The following is a 13,609-nucleotide window of genomic DNA, read 5'->3' on the forward strand; positions in this document are numbered from 1 at the left end:
CTGCCATCTCCACACTGAAGGTACAGCTGTCACTGCCATACTTGTTGGAGGCCAGAAACACCATCTCTCCAGTGTCAGCATTCTTAACTTTTAGCAGCTTGAGCATATGCTGGTCGTCATCTGGCATTGTCATCTCGTACAGGCCTGGCTTGCTGGCCAGGACCACTCCCCTCCTGAGGAAAAGTGTTTGTATTTAAACCAGGATTGACTTTAGGTAACAGAGCAGTGGACTGTCACTGGTCTTATTTGGCACTTGTTTTTATTATTTGGCACACAATAATAGATCATTTCCACATTTTTGCTCTGCAATCTTTGATAGTCACTTTGAATACAAGAGCTGGTTCTAAGTGTTATTATAGTGAATTTATGCTTGTCAGCATATCTACACTCTGTCAGTCCTATAAGATAGATATGATAGACTATAAGGTGACAGCTTTACCATCAGATTCCACACTAATTAATAAATCATGCGATGTCATATTGAAAACTACAGATACAAGTGAAGTATTAATTATGTCATAACAATGCTATAATAATAGGAGCCTTTTGACAATATTTTTTAATTTTGTCAGAATAAAATAAAAATAATGATTGTATACAGTATATTGGATATATACTGGATATGTTGTAAAAAGTAACTGGGGGCAAATGCAAGTAAATAAATAGAGTGCATTCATGCAAAATAGCGGTTTTCTTGTATTATTGATATACAGTATTTAGATATTTATTTATTTATTTATTGTTTTTATTTATTTATATTTTCTGAAGTAATTCCTTTTTTTAAAAATAAAGGGAAATGTATAGAAACTTGACAACAGAGATACAGATACCTTTTCCAGATGACGGCAGCGTTGACATGATTGAGGGTGATAGTGATAGTGACTGACTGGTTTTCCATCACATACACAATGTCTGGCTTATCAGTAATCACCGGAGCCTCCTGAAGATAGGGACCTTGAAAACAAAAAGGCATACACAGATTATATTTAATGAGCTCATAGTACACACTGGTGGGTGGATATATACTCCAATAACCTCAATGTACCTCGGTCGAGGAGCTGCACTGGATCAGTGGCAGATGAGGGCTTGCTGAAGGCTTTGGGGGTAATGCTCAGAACTCTGAAAGCATAGCGCACACTTTTGGAGAGAGTGGTGATGGTATAGATGGTCTCCTTAAGGCCAGAAGCTATGATGGTCCACTGGATGGAGCCCAGGGCTTGTTGTTGAATGGCATACATCAAAGAGCTTGGATCTGAAATTAAAAGGTTTTGATGCAAAATGCTACATCACTTCTTTTCTCTGTCCTCAAAAATACAACAATTTTACAAGCTAAACTCTCATAAAAGCTTAACATGTCATTTTGTCAAGAGTTAGTAATATAGAGTATTGGATTTTACACAATTACACAGTAACACGACTACTAAATTCTAAATAACTTTGGCATAGTTAAGATAAGATGGAGGTTCCTCCCTGACCAAAACTATAAGCCACCAAGTAGGTCCAGAGTTATTAAAATAGTTACAAGAAAGAATATTTCTTGTCGGAAGAAAATGCTGTCAATCAGCAACTACCTTGTAAAATAATTCCTGTTTGCCTTCTTTAACAGATATTGGTCAAATTAATATTATTTTGTGTGTTATATATACACTATATTTGTATATGTTCAATATATGAAGTACATAGGGAGGATGCATGTCTAAAATTTATATTCATTGATTCTGACTGTCATACCAATGGAAGGGTCCAGCCTCCTTGGTTTCTTCCAGCTTAAGGTGATGGTTTTACCAGTGATTGATTCTATCACTGGAGTCCCATCAGGAGGGTCAGGCAGGATATCTGAAAATGATAATATAGGAATTAGAGGTCCAGTTCCATACATTTTTTTCTGACTGGCCAATGTGCTATTTTATAATGATTATGTGAACAAAATATGCTTTTGTTGAGGTATGTGGCAAAAAAGGAAATGAAAATCACCTGTAACATAGAGATGAGCATAGCAGGTGGCCTTGCCTACTTTGTTAGAGATGACGCTCTTGTAGACACCACCGTGGGCATGGCGCACAGAGCGGATGACAAGGTTGTGGACATCTCGAACTGCAGAGAAGCAGAGAAGGGATAGTGAAAGGATATGATATGAGGATATAATAGTTTATATATGCAATAATGACCTACAAAATGAGACTTCTTTCACCAGAAAAACAAACATCAGTCATTTATTTAAATGCTTAAGATGACCCAAGTTCATGGATGCTGACTGCAGCTCAAATAACGGTCACCAGTGTCATTAATGAGAAGGAATTTCTGAAACTTACATATAGCACCTTTAATTGTAGAGTTGGCAGATCATTAAATGCTAATATGAATTGTTTTGTCTTCCCCTTGTGTTGCTACCTTGGGGAGGCTTGTGTGCCTCTGTGACTGAAGGCTACCAGTAGGGGTCATACCCCCAGCAGGTTTCAGGGTAGATGCCAGATGGCGGCACCTGGCCCTCCAGGTTGGGGTTAGGCATGGGGCTAACAACTCCACCCGGTGAAATACCATCCTGTTACAAAAACTGCTACAAATGCCAGATGGTTGCAGCCTTATGTTCCACAGGGAACAAACAGGATTAAGTAAGAATGAATTGTTTTGTAATGTTTATTGGTGCATTGGGTTGTTTGGGGAGGCACTAACAAATTACCTATTATGTCGTTTACATATGAAAACTTGTTGGAGAGCACATATGACTTTATTTAAAAATTAAATTATTACTTTTTATTGTATTATTATTATTTGTTAAAATCATGAGGTTTTGCAAGATGAAGTCCCATGCAGGCAAGCACAGAAGGAACCTCTAACTTCTCACTCTTGTGCCAGATAACCCATATTTAGGTTGGTGTTAGTACATACATTTGTTATAATAAGGGTTTTACACTAAGACAAATTCATTTGATTTTAAAAAAGTTATCCTTCATATAATTTGTAATGTATAGTGTATTTTATTTTGAGCTTTACTTAATATTCATTTTACTTTAACCCTCAATAAAATCTTAAATATACTGCCCAGGGTCCAGTTGCTTTGCAAAGACTGGAGTTTTAGGGCTGAACATTTGGTGAATGTGAATCCATTTTTAAACACTTACACTGTGTCATCTTTCTGTCCTCAGTGCTCTCAATCCTTTTGCCATTGTGAAACCAGACAATGGAGGGGTATGGCAACCCAGCAACTTTACATTTGAGCACAGCCTCCTTTCCCTCAATCACATCCAGGTCATAAAGGGGTTTGATGAAGTCAGGCATGGTGAAACGCTCCACCTCATTCTCTGGGACCTCTGGCTCCTCTGGGATCGATGGCATCTTCTCCAGTTTAGCCCTAAAGGACAAGGACGACAGTGATCGGAGACAGTAGGTTAGGAGGCTTTAGTCAATTTTATAATCCATAACCTTGAAAAGTCTACAAGCAGACAGAAAAGAGGCACAACGTCCAAGAAATAATATGCTCCTACATCTGTGAGGAGATGGCTGGCCGTGGTTCTTGTATGTAAAGTTCAGCAGAACTCTCTGCATCGCCGTGACTGTTACGGGCTATGACAGTGTAGAAACCCTCATCCTCATTGGTCACATGAGAGATGATCAGAGAGTGGCGGCCACCCTCCTGCAGAATACGAACGTCCTCACTTTCTGTGAGCGGATGGTCTATCAAGAAAAAAAAAGTCAGTATTAACACATCGAACAAAGTGTGTTATAAATCATAAAAACAACAGAAAAACTCAATCAACTTTTAGAATAGCCAATTTGGATTTTCCTTAGGAGTTGTACAATCCTACCAAAGTGACTCCAGATGACCTTAGGAGATGGTGTCCCACTGACTTTGCAGTCGAATCGAGCGTTACGCCCCTCAATCACTTCCAGAACGTCCAGCTTGCGAGTGAAGAGAGGTTCAGTGGAGGGGATGACTTTGAGTTTGCCACATGAAGTCACTTCCTCTGGAGTGTAAAGAATATAATTTAGAAGCAGCAGACGATATGGATAGGACAATTAATAACACAATTTTAATTCCAGATATCATTTTTATTCATTATAAGTAAATCCTGTGTACAATGGCTCAAACAACATGCTGGTGTACAGAGTGACAGATACCTTTAGCTGTGCTGAGCTTGCACATGTATGTCCCACTGTCGTCCTCATGCACTGAGTTGAGCAGCAGCCGACAATTTCTTCCATCAAAGTGCATCTTACAGTTGAGTAATGCTGGCTGGATCAGTTTCCCATCTGCAAGCCAGTCCACATCAGTGTCCTTCGGTCCGATGACATGACACTCGAACAAAACTGTCTCTCCAGCGTTGGCAGTGATGTCCTTGACGGGGCGGATGACAGCCAGACCTGGCTCAACTGGTGGTACTGGGAGTAAATAAAGAACATCTTCTCAAGAGTGCTAGTGTTAAGTGATATTTGAATGGTGGTGTTGTGTACTAGTTGCTGGTCACGATAAATGTTTTCACTTAGCGTTATGGCATCAGTGTTAGAAATATGCTGAGTAACAACAAGCAAACTAGTGCAATCGAGTCATAATGTAGCAAATAGTGAATTACCAACAAAAGAATGAGTGGAATATGGATTTGTATGTTCGCAAACGTGAGAAGTAAAACAAACACCAGTCGAAAAGAAGCATACCTTTTACCTCCAGCGTCCCTTCACACTGCTTTGTCCCATACTCATTAATGATCTTACAGGTGTAAATCCCAGAGTCTGCTCTCACTGCTGACTTAATGGTCATTTCAAAAGTGCCATCTTCTTTCTCACGGACAATGTGACGTGGGCCTGTTTTTACCGTAACTCTGTCCCTCAGCCTACAAAAGAGAAGAATTAACAATTGTCGCTATGTTTTAAAAAGAGATGAATCACATACCACTCTGAGATTTTTTAAATTTTATTTATGCAATGTAGGTTGACCAATTTTTTTCAATATCAAGCTCTTTTCTGGCTGAGTTATGAAGGGGGTGGATTGTCCAAGACTGACAATATTATGTAGTGTATTCTCTTTTCTGCTATTGTCTTGGGACTCATGACTAACTCCAATGACAAATTCATGATTCAGCTTATCATTGTCTCCTGTATTAATGTGCAGGGCTGGTATTATTCTGTATTGCTCTCATCGCCAACAAATCCCATGAAAAGACTAAAACTAATGTGTTAGTTCATCTGTCAGTACTTTCCAAATTCTCTACCCCGTCTGTGACACTCAACCCCAGACCTGATGGCTCCTACTGGAGATGTAACTCTGCAAAAATGGGTCACAAATATACAGTATAATTTTTAAAAAAGGTTAAGTCATTTCCAAAAAAAGCTAAGTATTTTGGTTACTCAAACAGGGGTAAATAGTGCATTATTTGGGGACTATTTCAGCCATGAATTAATACACATTTGGTGGGAGTGACGGTTTGGGGTTCTCATGGGATTTGTTGACAATAAGAAAAATATAGATATTGGCACCCTTCTCTTTTAAAGCTGTTGTCCTAGCTAACAACACCAATCAAACATCACTGGCTGGTAGAACATATGAAGACGTGTTCTGCAAACACTGAAGGACCTGACCCTTCTGAGGGAGTGCTATGAGATCTGGCTCTACTTGTTGACAAACTCAACATTGCATGTGAAATCCAGACGTTTGTCTAACCAGGCATTTGTGTCTCTAGGCATTTAGAAGCTCCATGGTAAATGGGGAAAGCATGTTACGCACGCTCAATAAACTTTGTGCTTCCGGTTCCTTTAACAGATGCATCAAAGCAGCGTGCTCTAGAACAAACTATGCAGCCAAGCGAGCTTGCCCATAGTTTATGATACCCAGAAAGCCTTTTCCATGTCCCATGCAAGCAATGAGCCTGAGTAGTTTGATGAAATGAGGAGACCTACCAATACAGCATGGGTTTGGGTTGTCCACTTATTCGGACAGACATGGTGACTTCCTGTCCTTCAATGACAGCTTGATCATTCATTGTTACCTGTTTGAAATGTAATGCACGTTAGAAGATGAGAGATGCATTTTACCTCTAGGTTTTATTTTATAGATGTGTTGATGGGATGACCACACAGCAGATAACACTTTGATACAATAAATCAATATTGATAGAATCACAGACACCCTGTACATAACAAATTGTCATGCAGAATTCTGCAACAGACCAGTCAAAAATGCAGTTGAGTAGGTGTCAATGCTAAACATACAGATCTCATACAGTACTCTAAAAGGGAGAGTCAGTGAGGTATATAATCAGGCCCAGCTCTGAGTAGTCTCACCAGGAATGCTGGGGGTTTCTTGAATCGTGTGTCGAGGATCCTCCTTGGCTCTGGTGCTCCAAAATCCATGCTTTCCTCCAGGGGACTGAGATACTCCTCATCAGATGTAATAGGGCTGCTGATGTCTATTGGCACACCCAGGATCCCCTTTGGCTCCTGAACAGGCTCTGTAAAAGCAATAAGGTTACATTATGTTTTATGTAGTTTGATACAACAACAAGCAATCCCTTTATGTATCTTTCATTTGCCTGTACAAACACATTTTTGGCTGGACCGGCCACAGACCAGCCCCATAACCACGGTTGTCTGTGAGTGAGTGATGAAATTTCACCATTGGTCAGCCAGCCCAGTGTTGGAGTTTCCTCATTGGCCATTACTCTTTCAAAATGAATCAGCGCAAGATGATGGAAGCGGAGGACAGCAGCGCGACGCTGAGCGACTGTGTTTCCTGCTCCGAGCTCTGATGCTCTCAGCTTCAGTATTGAATGCAGAGAAGTCAGCTAAACTCCTGTTTAAACAGACACATATCAGCATCTCTACCATTCTCCTCCTCTACCGTCCATTGTGATCAACTCTCTGACTGGCAGAGCTGTCAGCAGCCGGCAGGAGAGACGTTCTGTGCTGTGCTCGGATTTTATAATTGAACACACAAACGAAACGATTCACGTCACAAACGATGAACAGCAGTATTAAAACATGAGTCTTGCAGGTAAAACATGCAACTCATGTAGCTGATCACTGTAGGGTGGGGCGGCTGCTCTGAAGTTGTGCTTTATTTGACTGTAACTGCGGTAACCAAGCAGACATTAGCCTCCAAAACTTTCATTTACAATTTCTGCCGCAGCCTCCATGATCATCGACCGGGAAAGAGACAGAACAAAGCCGCATAGAAGTATGAGGGAGAGCGCATAGTTAAAGCACCCCAAATAACAATCCCTCATACAAAACACTCGATGCAGAGTGAAAAACGAGAGACATCTGCAGAGTGAAACAAATAAAGAGCAGTGGGAGTCAACAGATAGGTAATTAGAATAATTAGAATTTAAATAAGTTCTCTTTCAAATCAAACATCCCAAAATATGAGTGGAAAGTATTGTTCTTGCAACTGCATTTATAACCTTTTTTTTCACTCAAACGTAGCTTAACCATGTCATGTGATATGCTACTTCGTTATAGGCTTCATTATAGGCTACTTTAACAGCAAATACTGGGACCATTAATATCAACATTTAATATCCAGGTTACTACCACTGACTATCCCTGTAACAAATTGGCCACAATTTCACACATTGACCATACACAGTCTAGCCATATACTAGGTTTTAACCTAGTCTTATTTCATCACTGAGAGTGCTGCTCAATGAGAACATAGGAGTTCAAGGAGTTCATGTATTCAAAAAAAAAAAACAAAAAAAAAAAACAGCAACAAAGCATTTCAGATTATTTTAAGCTCCCCTTAAAACAATTTGAAATGTCAGATGTGATATCCAAACAATAGTTGATTCACAGTGAGTGGAGCCAGTGAGCCTCAGTGGGCAATTTATAGGTTCAGTTTCGCCTCTTAGTTGCTATGGTAACTATAAGTGAGGTTGTTCAGCTGGAATATATGGCACATACAATTTGCTGAGAGAGATAATGATAAGGGAGCTGGGGAAAAATAAGCTGAAACACAATGCCAATATGGGAAGAAACCAAAATATGTTTTTAAGCACTAGTTTTTAAAAAGATGGTATGTTTAAAACCCGTACCAAAAATAAAGAGTACTGTCAAGTACTTTGGCTTCTTATTTAATATGTGCTTTATTTCAACACTAATCCATGGAAAAAATAGGTGCCCTGTTCCATTTTTGACAGACTATAATAACAATTCTGTTTTTATAATAATAACTGGTTTCAGGTAAATTAAATGGGCAGATATATACAACAGTATAGATAACAATGAAACAAACAGGATGTCTGTCATAACAGCATATTCCTTTTCATGCTCATTTCCATATTTCTTTCTGGTTTTCTGGTTCAATTTATAATAAGCACCTGCTGTGTTTGTGGACACAATTAAAAGTTGGCTCCATAGAGTAATTTTACTAACCAAGCAATTAATGGCTTTGCATAATACTCCTGATCTAATAATTCAAGAGGTAATAAGGTAATAATTCAAGTTCTGAAGAGCCATAACTGAACATGAAACACAACAAAACATTACTGAATATAGTCACTTAATTTAATTTAATTTGTTATCTGAAAATTAAAACTTACCTGCTTTAATTATGAGGCTGGCACTGCTGGACGCTCTGCCCTCCTGATTAACAGCAGTGACACAGTATTTCCCACCATCATGTACTTTAGCCGATTTTATGAGCAGACTATGTCGTTCACCCTCCACTTTGACTGCGTAATTTGCAATGCTGGTGATTTCATTGTTGTCTTTCGTCCAGGTAACTTCAACAGGGAAGACAAATACAACCATTTATTCATTGCTTAAATGTACATTTCAAAATTACCTTTGAGGGTTTTGTTGTCAAAACACACAAAGTACAACATGTTACCTTCAGGAATGGGGGTGCCAGCAATGATGCATTTTAGTAGTACATCTGCACCAGCGGACGCTACGGTGTCCTGGAGGGGAAACTCAAACACAGGGGCCTCCATTGGGTCCTCTTCAGCAGACACATACGAATCATCTGAAGAATCTGCATGGTTTCACAAAAGAAAAGCCTGAGGTCATTTCTTTTCCATGATCAAATTAGTGGAAAGCCCCCTCTACTAAGGCATGAGTATTTGATTAATTAAAAATGAAAAACAATCAGACTGGAACTTGACATTACCACAGAAAGCTAAATGAAAGAAGCACAACATATCTAACCTAACTCTGGAGACATAGGTCGTGAACGACGGTTCCTTCCTTTGGTCTTCTGCTGTTGTCCCTCTTTACCACTAACAGTAATCTGCTTAGGTTCACTTGTCTTCACAGGAACATCCTCCTCCAATTTTTCATCTTCAACAACAATTGTGGGGATTTTTATCCTAGAGGCTTGTTTGGGGAGCTCCACCTCCATTTTCTCCTCTGTTGGAGCAACTGGTGTCATTCTTGGTTGTTTTGTGGGAGCTTGAGGAGGGACATCATGCACAATGACAGCCCTTTTTTGAACCAGTGGACTTTCAGGTCTGTTTTCAATTTTTCTTAATACTACTTCTATTGGTGTCTTTCTTCCTGAGGTATCATCTTTTTGTGATGTTTGCACAGGAGATTCAGGGACATGCGGGGATTCTTGCATTCGTGATACCCTTTGTACAAGCGGACTTGGGGCTCTTCGCTCAACCTTGCGTAATGTCATGTCAGCAACATTTCTGCTTGGTGACTCTTCCCTTTGCTGTTGGTGTAATGCTGGTGATGATGATCTCTGAATGATTTCTGTAACTGGACTGACTCTACTTAATTCTCTCACTGATCGTTGTCCTGGTAAGTCCGATAACTGCAATGACTCTGGGGTGCCTGCAACCTCTCCAAATCTACTGACTGTTACAGTTGTTAGACCACTGCTTGCTGTCTTTTGGGGTTGGGAATAACGCAGTTCTTGTTGTGTTTGCTGTCCTTGCTGCATTCGTAGCTGATTTAGTTCCTTTTCTCTCTTTTCCTTTTCCAACTGAGCACGTTCCCTTTCTTGGAGCTTTTGAAGGACTTGTGGAGGAATAGGTTCAAGTTTCCTGAAAGGCTGGCGCTGCTTGGCCCTCAGAGTGAGCTGTTCAGTTGAAAATGATTTCTTCAGATGGGGTTTTCCAACAAGTTTTTTAATACGCTGGAGCTCCTCAGTGAACTTATTCTCGATGTCCTGAACTTTTTGGGAGTAGCGAGGTTTGTCCTCCAGCGAAGCAGCTCTTTGTCTAAACATAGATCTCCGTTCAGCAGCATCTTCTTTGAGAGCCTCTCTTAGATCTTCCCTTGAACTTTCTCTAGAGATGCCCATCCGGCTTCCTCCATCATCTGAATCAACAGATCCAGCACGATTAAACCCTGCCCAGGATCTCCCCGAGATGGAACCTTCTGGAAAATCAAGGCTTCGCCTCCGCTCTTCTAAATCACGGACCTTCTCAAAAACTTTTGAACTCGCTCTGGTAAGCTTTGGGGATGGTCTGAGAGTAAATTCTTTCCGGGAGTACTCACTCAGTGGAGTCTGTGGTCGGGAATCCTGGGTGCTACTTTGGGACATAGATTTTGGCTGCTTAACCTTTTCTTCAAACTCCGCAGGCACTGTGTCTTGGTATTCTGTTGGCACAACAGTTTTTTTCCGCAAGCTGAGAGGTGTAGTTGAACCGGAGCGACTTGGCATTGGAGAGGTGGAGGGACGTTTGACAAGTCTTGGGGATGGAGGTGGGAGGACTTGTGGAGGAGATTCTCTTGTAAAATCGTCTGACTGGCTCCTGAAATAGAGGATTTTATGCAAAATTTGTAGGTTGTTACTAATTCGCAATCTGCTTGCATTGTATTTTAATGAAGACATGAAATATGAGTCCAATAATACAATCAGCACACTGGTCCTTTTTTAAAAACTGCTAGGTAATTTGCATTTTTCTTTCTTGCCTGGTTGTGTTAGAGTGATCCTCGTGTCCATGTGTTCTACTGTCATCATCTGCACATTTGTCCATCACTGCATTTCATATAAAAAAGGAGATATGATAATCAAGTATTTGCACAAATCAACATTTTTATATAAACAATCAATCAAAAAATTAATTGTAAAGTTGTCAATCACAATGACAAAACCGCAGAGAATTAACATATGACTCTGCAGGTCCTCTCAGGTCTACAGAGCATTTTAGTGTCTTTGAGCTAATTGTTTTGTTTTTTCCAACCTACAGACTCAGCTCTCATCAGCTTTGTACCCAGTTACAGCAGGCAGCTGTATTTAGTGAAAAAGCTCTGTTAAACCAACTGTCAAAAATCAAACAGCAGACAAAGTTAGTGACTGGCTGGTGGAGCATTTAGCCGATACAGAGCCAGACATTTCCCTCAGAAGTTGTTAAAAAAAAACCAGAGCTAAAAGGAGAGTGAATGTTGGACTTACATTCATCAAGTGGACATAAAGCCAACTCTAAATAAATGTTTATGTTGCTCTGTGTGGATAGGTATTTGCAAAAACACTGTTGTGGTTGGAACTCGTACCGCTGCCTCATTGTGGCCAAAAAAAACCTTTTAATGCAGCTTTAACAGCAAATGCCTTTCTTTTAAACATTTTTAAATTCTCATTAGTGTCTATAATTGTTACAATACTGTAAAATTGATTGAAATTTCAACAGTAAAACAGAAATGAGAGAAAATCCAAAAATGTCCACAGAAAAGCTGAAAACAAGATGGATACCTGTATGCACAGCCTGGTCCTCAAGATCCCCACTATCTTCTTTGGTCTCAAATTGGTCTCCACCTTCATCCTCTGTTGTTTCAGAATCTGAAAAAAATATAAAGTAAAACAATTAAAACCTGACTAAATTGAGTTTTAATTGGAGTAGTTTAGAAAAAACACTATTGGTTGAGAAAACGGTGCAAGTTAAGTGCAACGAGAATAAGTGACAATATAAAACCACATACTAATGATAGATTGTACAATTTTTTTTATTTTCTGCACAAGTGGAAAATGATGTTTCCATAGTGGCGGCAGAAGAAGCAGAGAGAACACACTGTTACTATAGGAACCAATGGAATACCTTATCCAGTTCAGTTGACTGTTTGATGGTGTTAAATGAAAGGCAAACAACAATTCCCAGTGCAAATTGATGCTGAAGGTGACACATTTTATTTGGACGAGTATGCTAGTGTGATTTGAAACACTAGAACTGAATCTCAGATATGGAAACAAATGGGTGCATTGTTCTGTCAAGTGCAAAGTGTCTAAATTAACTTTGCCAAATAATACTAAAACTTAAGTTTTTCATTGCATTGGACCTTTTAAAATCTCTATTTTGTTATGTCAATGGCAGCTGAATGCACTTTGAGCTTTGTCACTGTCTTTGAAAAAAAAAGAATTGTTGTAACCCTCAGGGTCTCATTAGCATTGCTAAGCTGAATGTACTATATTAGCTGCAGCTGAATTATTGCTGAGTCTTTATAATTCATAATTATCTCATCAACACCTGCAAGATAATATATGGAAGGGAATAAAATTCATGGGAGCAAAGGTGCTTTAGTATTTTTTCAGAGGAAAACCGACTTTTTTGTTCCATTTTGTTACTCTTCAGCCAAAAATGTGTTCCAGCTGTACCATCTGAAAGATATGACTATTTTTCTCAGAGTGAGAGAGAGAATTCAGTCATTGGTAGAACTCAAAATAGAAAGCACTATTGAGTCATTGGCATCCCAGCAGCTCTCATGAGGTATTTGCTTCACAGTAGGTGGAATTACTTATAAAAACAGGGGCTATCTGTTGTTCTCTTGCAGTAGAACAACACAATAGCATATGTCACTGTAAATGCTTGCATGAATGTAGTGGATTTTTTTTTTTTTTTAAATCCAAAATAAGTTACACAGTGAATATCTTTACTTGATCTTTTCTGTCAAACAATTACTTTTTGGTAAAGAAGCAAAACAGGTGAACGCTCTCGTATGGTGTGTGTGTGTGTGGTAAGCTCGTGATGTTACTCATAGCTATTAAATCAGCATTCATTGCAAGTTACATTGCACATTCATGCAATAGATTTGAAAATAAAACTCCCTTTGCAATGCAATCTCACTGCCAGAGCAGTGCATACTCTAATTAACTTGTTGTTGTGTTTGTTGTGTTTTATTTATTAAAATGTCTTAAGTGGCAACATTAGTCTGTCGTGCTAATAGTTTAGGAGATGTATTTCCCCAAAGCATTAGTCTAACTAATCTCAAATACTGAATCAGTGCCCACATTACAAAAACAACAAAATACACATTACAGTGCATATCAGTCTTGCCTAATGTAAAATCTGAAACATAATCATAAAGGTCTATTGATTAAGCAGTCATTCTTATAGCCAGCCATGTGACCAGTTGACAATCCAAATGGCTTCTGTAAACTGATACAACGTCAGAAAACAAAGACATTTTAAAAACAGCCAAACAGGACATTAAACAAATGAATAAATAAAATCACTGAGCCAGAATTAGAAATTAAAAAAAGGCCAATGCTTTCTTTTTCATTTTTATCACAGTCATAAAAAGAGATTAGATATAAAAGCTTAGATATAAAAGTATTTATATCTAAGCTTCTAACTATTTCAACACAATATTGTTCAAGCGCTTAAGACAACCAGTTAAGTATTTTGCTGCATCACCCTCAAGAGGTTGGTCATTATATTTTTAAGGCTAGAATTTG

The 13,609-nt window shown here is 39.1% G+C and overlaps 1 protein-coding gene across 1 annotated transcript in view; it reads right to left on the reverse strand.

Moving 5' to 3' along the window:
- Positions 1-13,609, reverse strand: part of spegb (striated muscle enriched protein kinase b) — a 49,261-nt gene that overhangs the window by 16,952 nt on the left and 18,700 nt on the right. The window contains exons 2-18 of the mRNA XM_042425631.1: positions 11,633-11,719; positions 10,855-10,921; positions 9,139-10,694; positions 8,822-8,965; positions 8,532-8,714; positions 6,277-6,443; positions 5,893-5,981; positions 4,654-4,829; positions 4,120-4,380; positions 3,807-3,965; positions 3,486-3,675; positions 3,123-3,352; positions 1,975-2,094; positions 1,732-1,836; positions 1,046-1,252; positions 831-954; positions 1-173 (exon numbers count right to left, since the gene is read on the reverse strand). Of these exons, the coding sequence (XP_042281565.1) occupies positions 1-173; positions 831-954; positions 1,046-1,252; positions 1,732-1,836; positions 1,975-2,094; positions 3,123-3,352; positions 3,486-3,675; positions 3,807-3,965; positions 4,120-4,380; positions 4,654-4,829; positions 5,893-5,981; positions 6,277-6,443; positions 8,532-8,714; positions 8,822-8,965; positions 9,139-10,694; positions 10,855-10,921; positions 11,633-11,719 (4,038 nt within the window). The remainder of the gene's footprint in view (positions 174-830; positions 955-1,045; positions 1,253-1,731; positions 1,837-1,974; positions 2,095-3,122; positions 3,353-3,485; positions 3,676-3,806; positions 3,966-4,119; positions 4,381-4,653; positions 4,830-5,892; positions 5,982-6,276; positions 6,444-8,531; positions 8,715-8,821; positions 8,966-9,138; positions 10,695-10,854; positions 10,922-11,632; positions 11,720-13,609) is intronic.

This window comes from Thunnus maccoyii, chromosome 11, assembly GCF_910596095.1.
Source record: "Thunnus maccoyii chromosome 11, fThuMac1.1, whole genome shotgun sequence".
Taxonomy (NCBI): Eukaryota; Metazoa; Chordata; class Actinopteri; order Scombriformes; family Scombridae; genus Thunnus; species Thunnus maccoyii.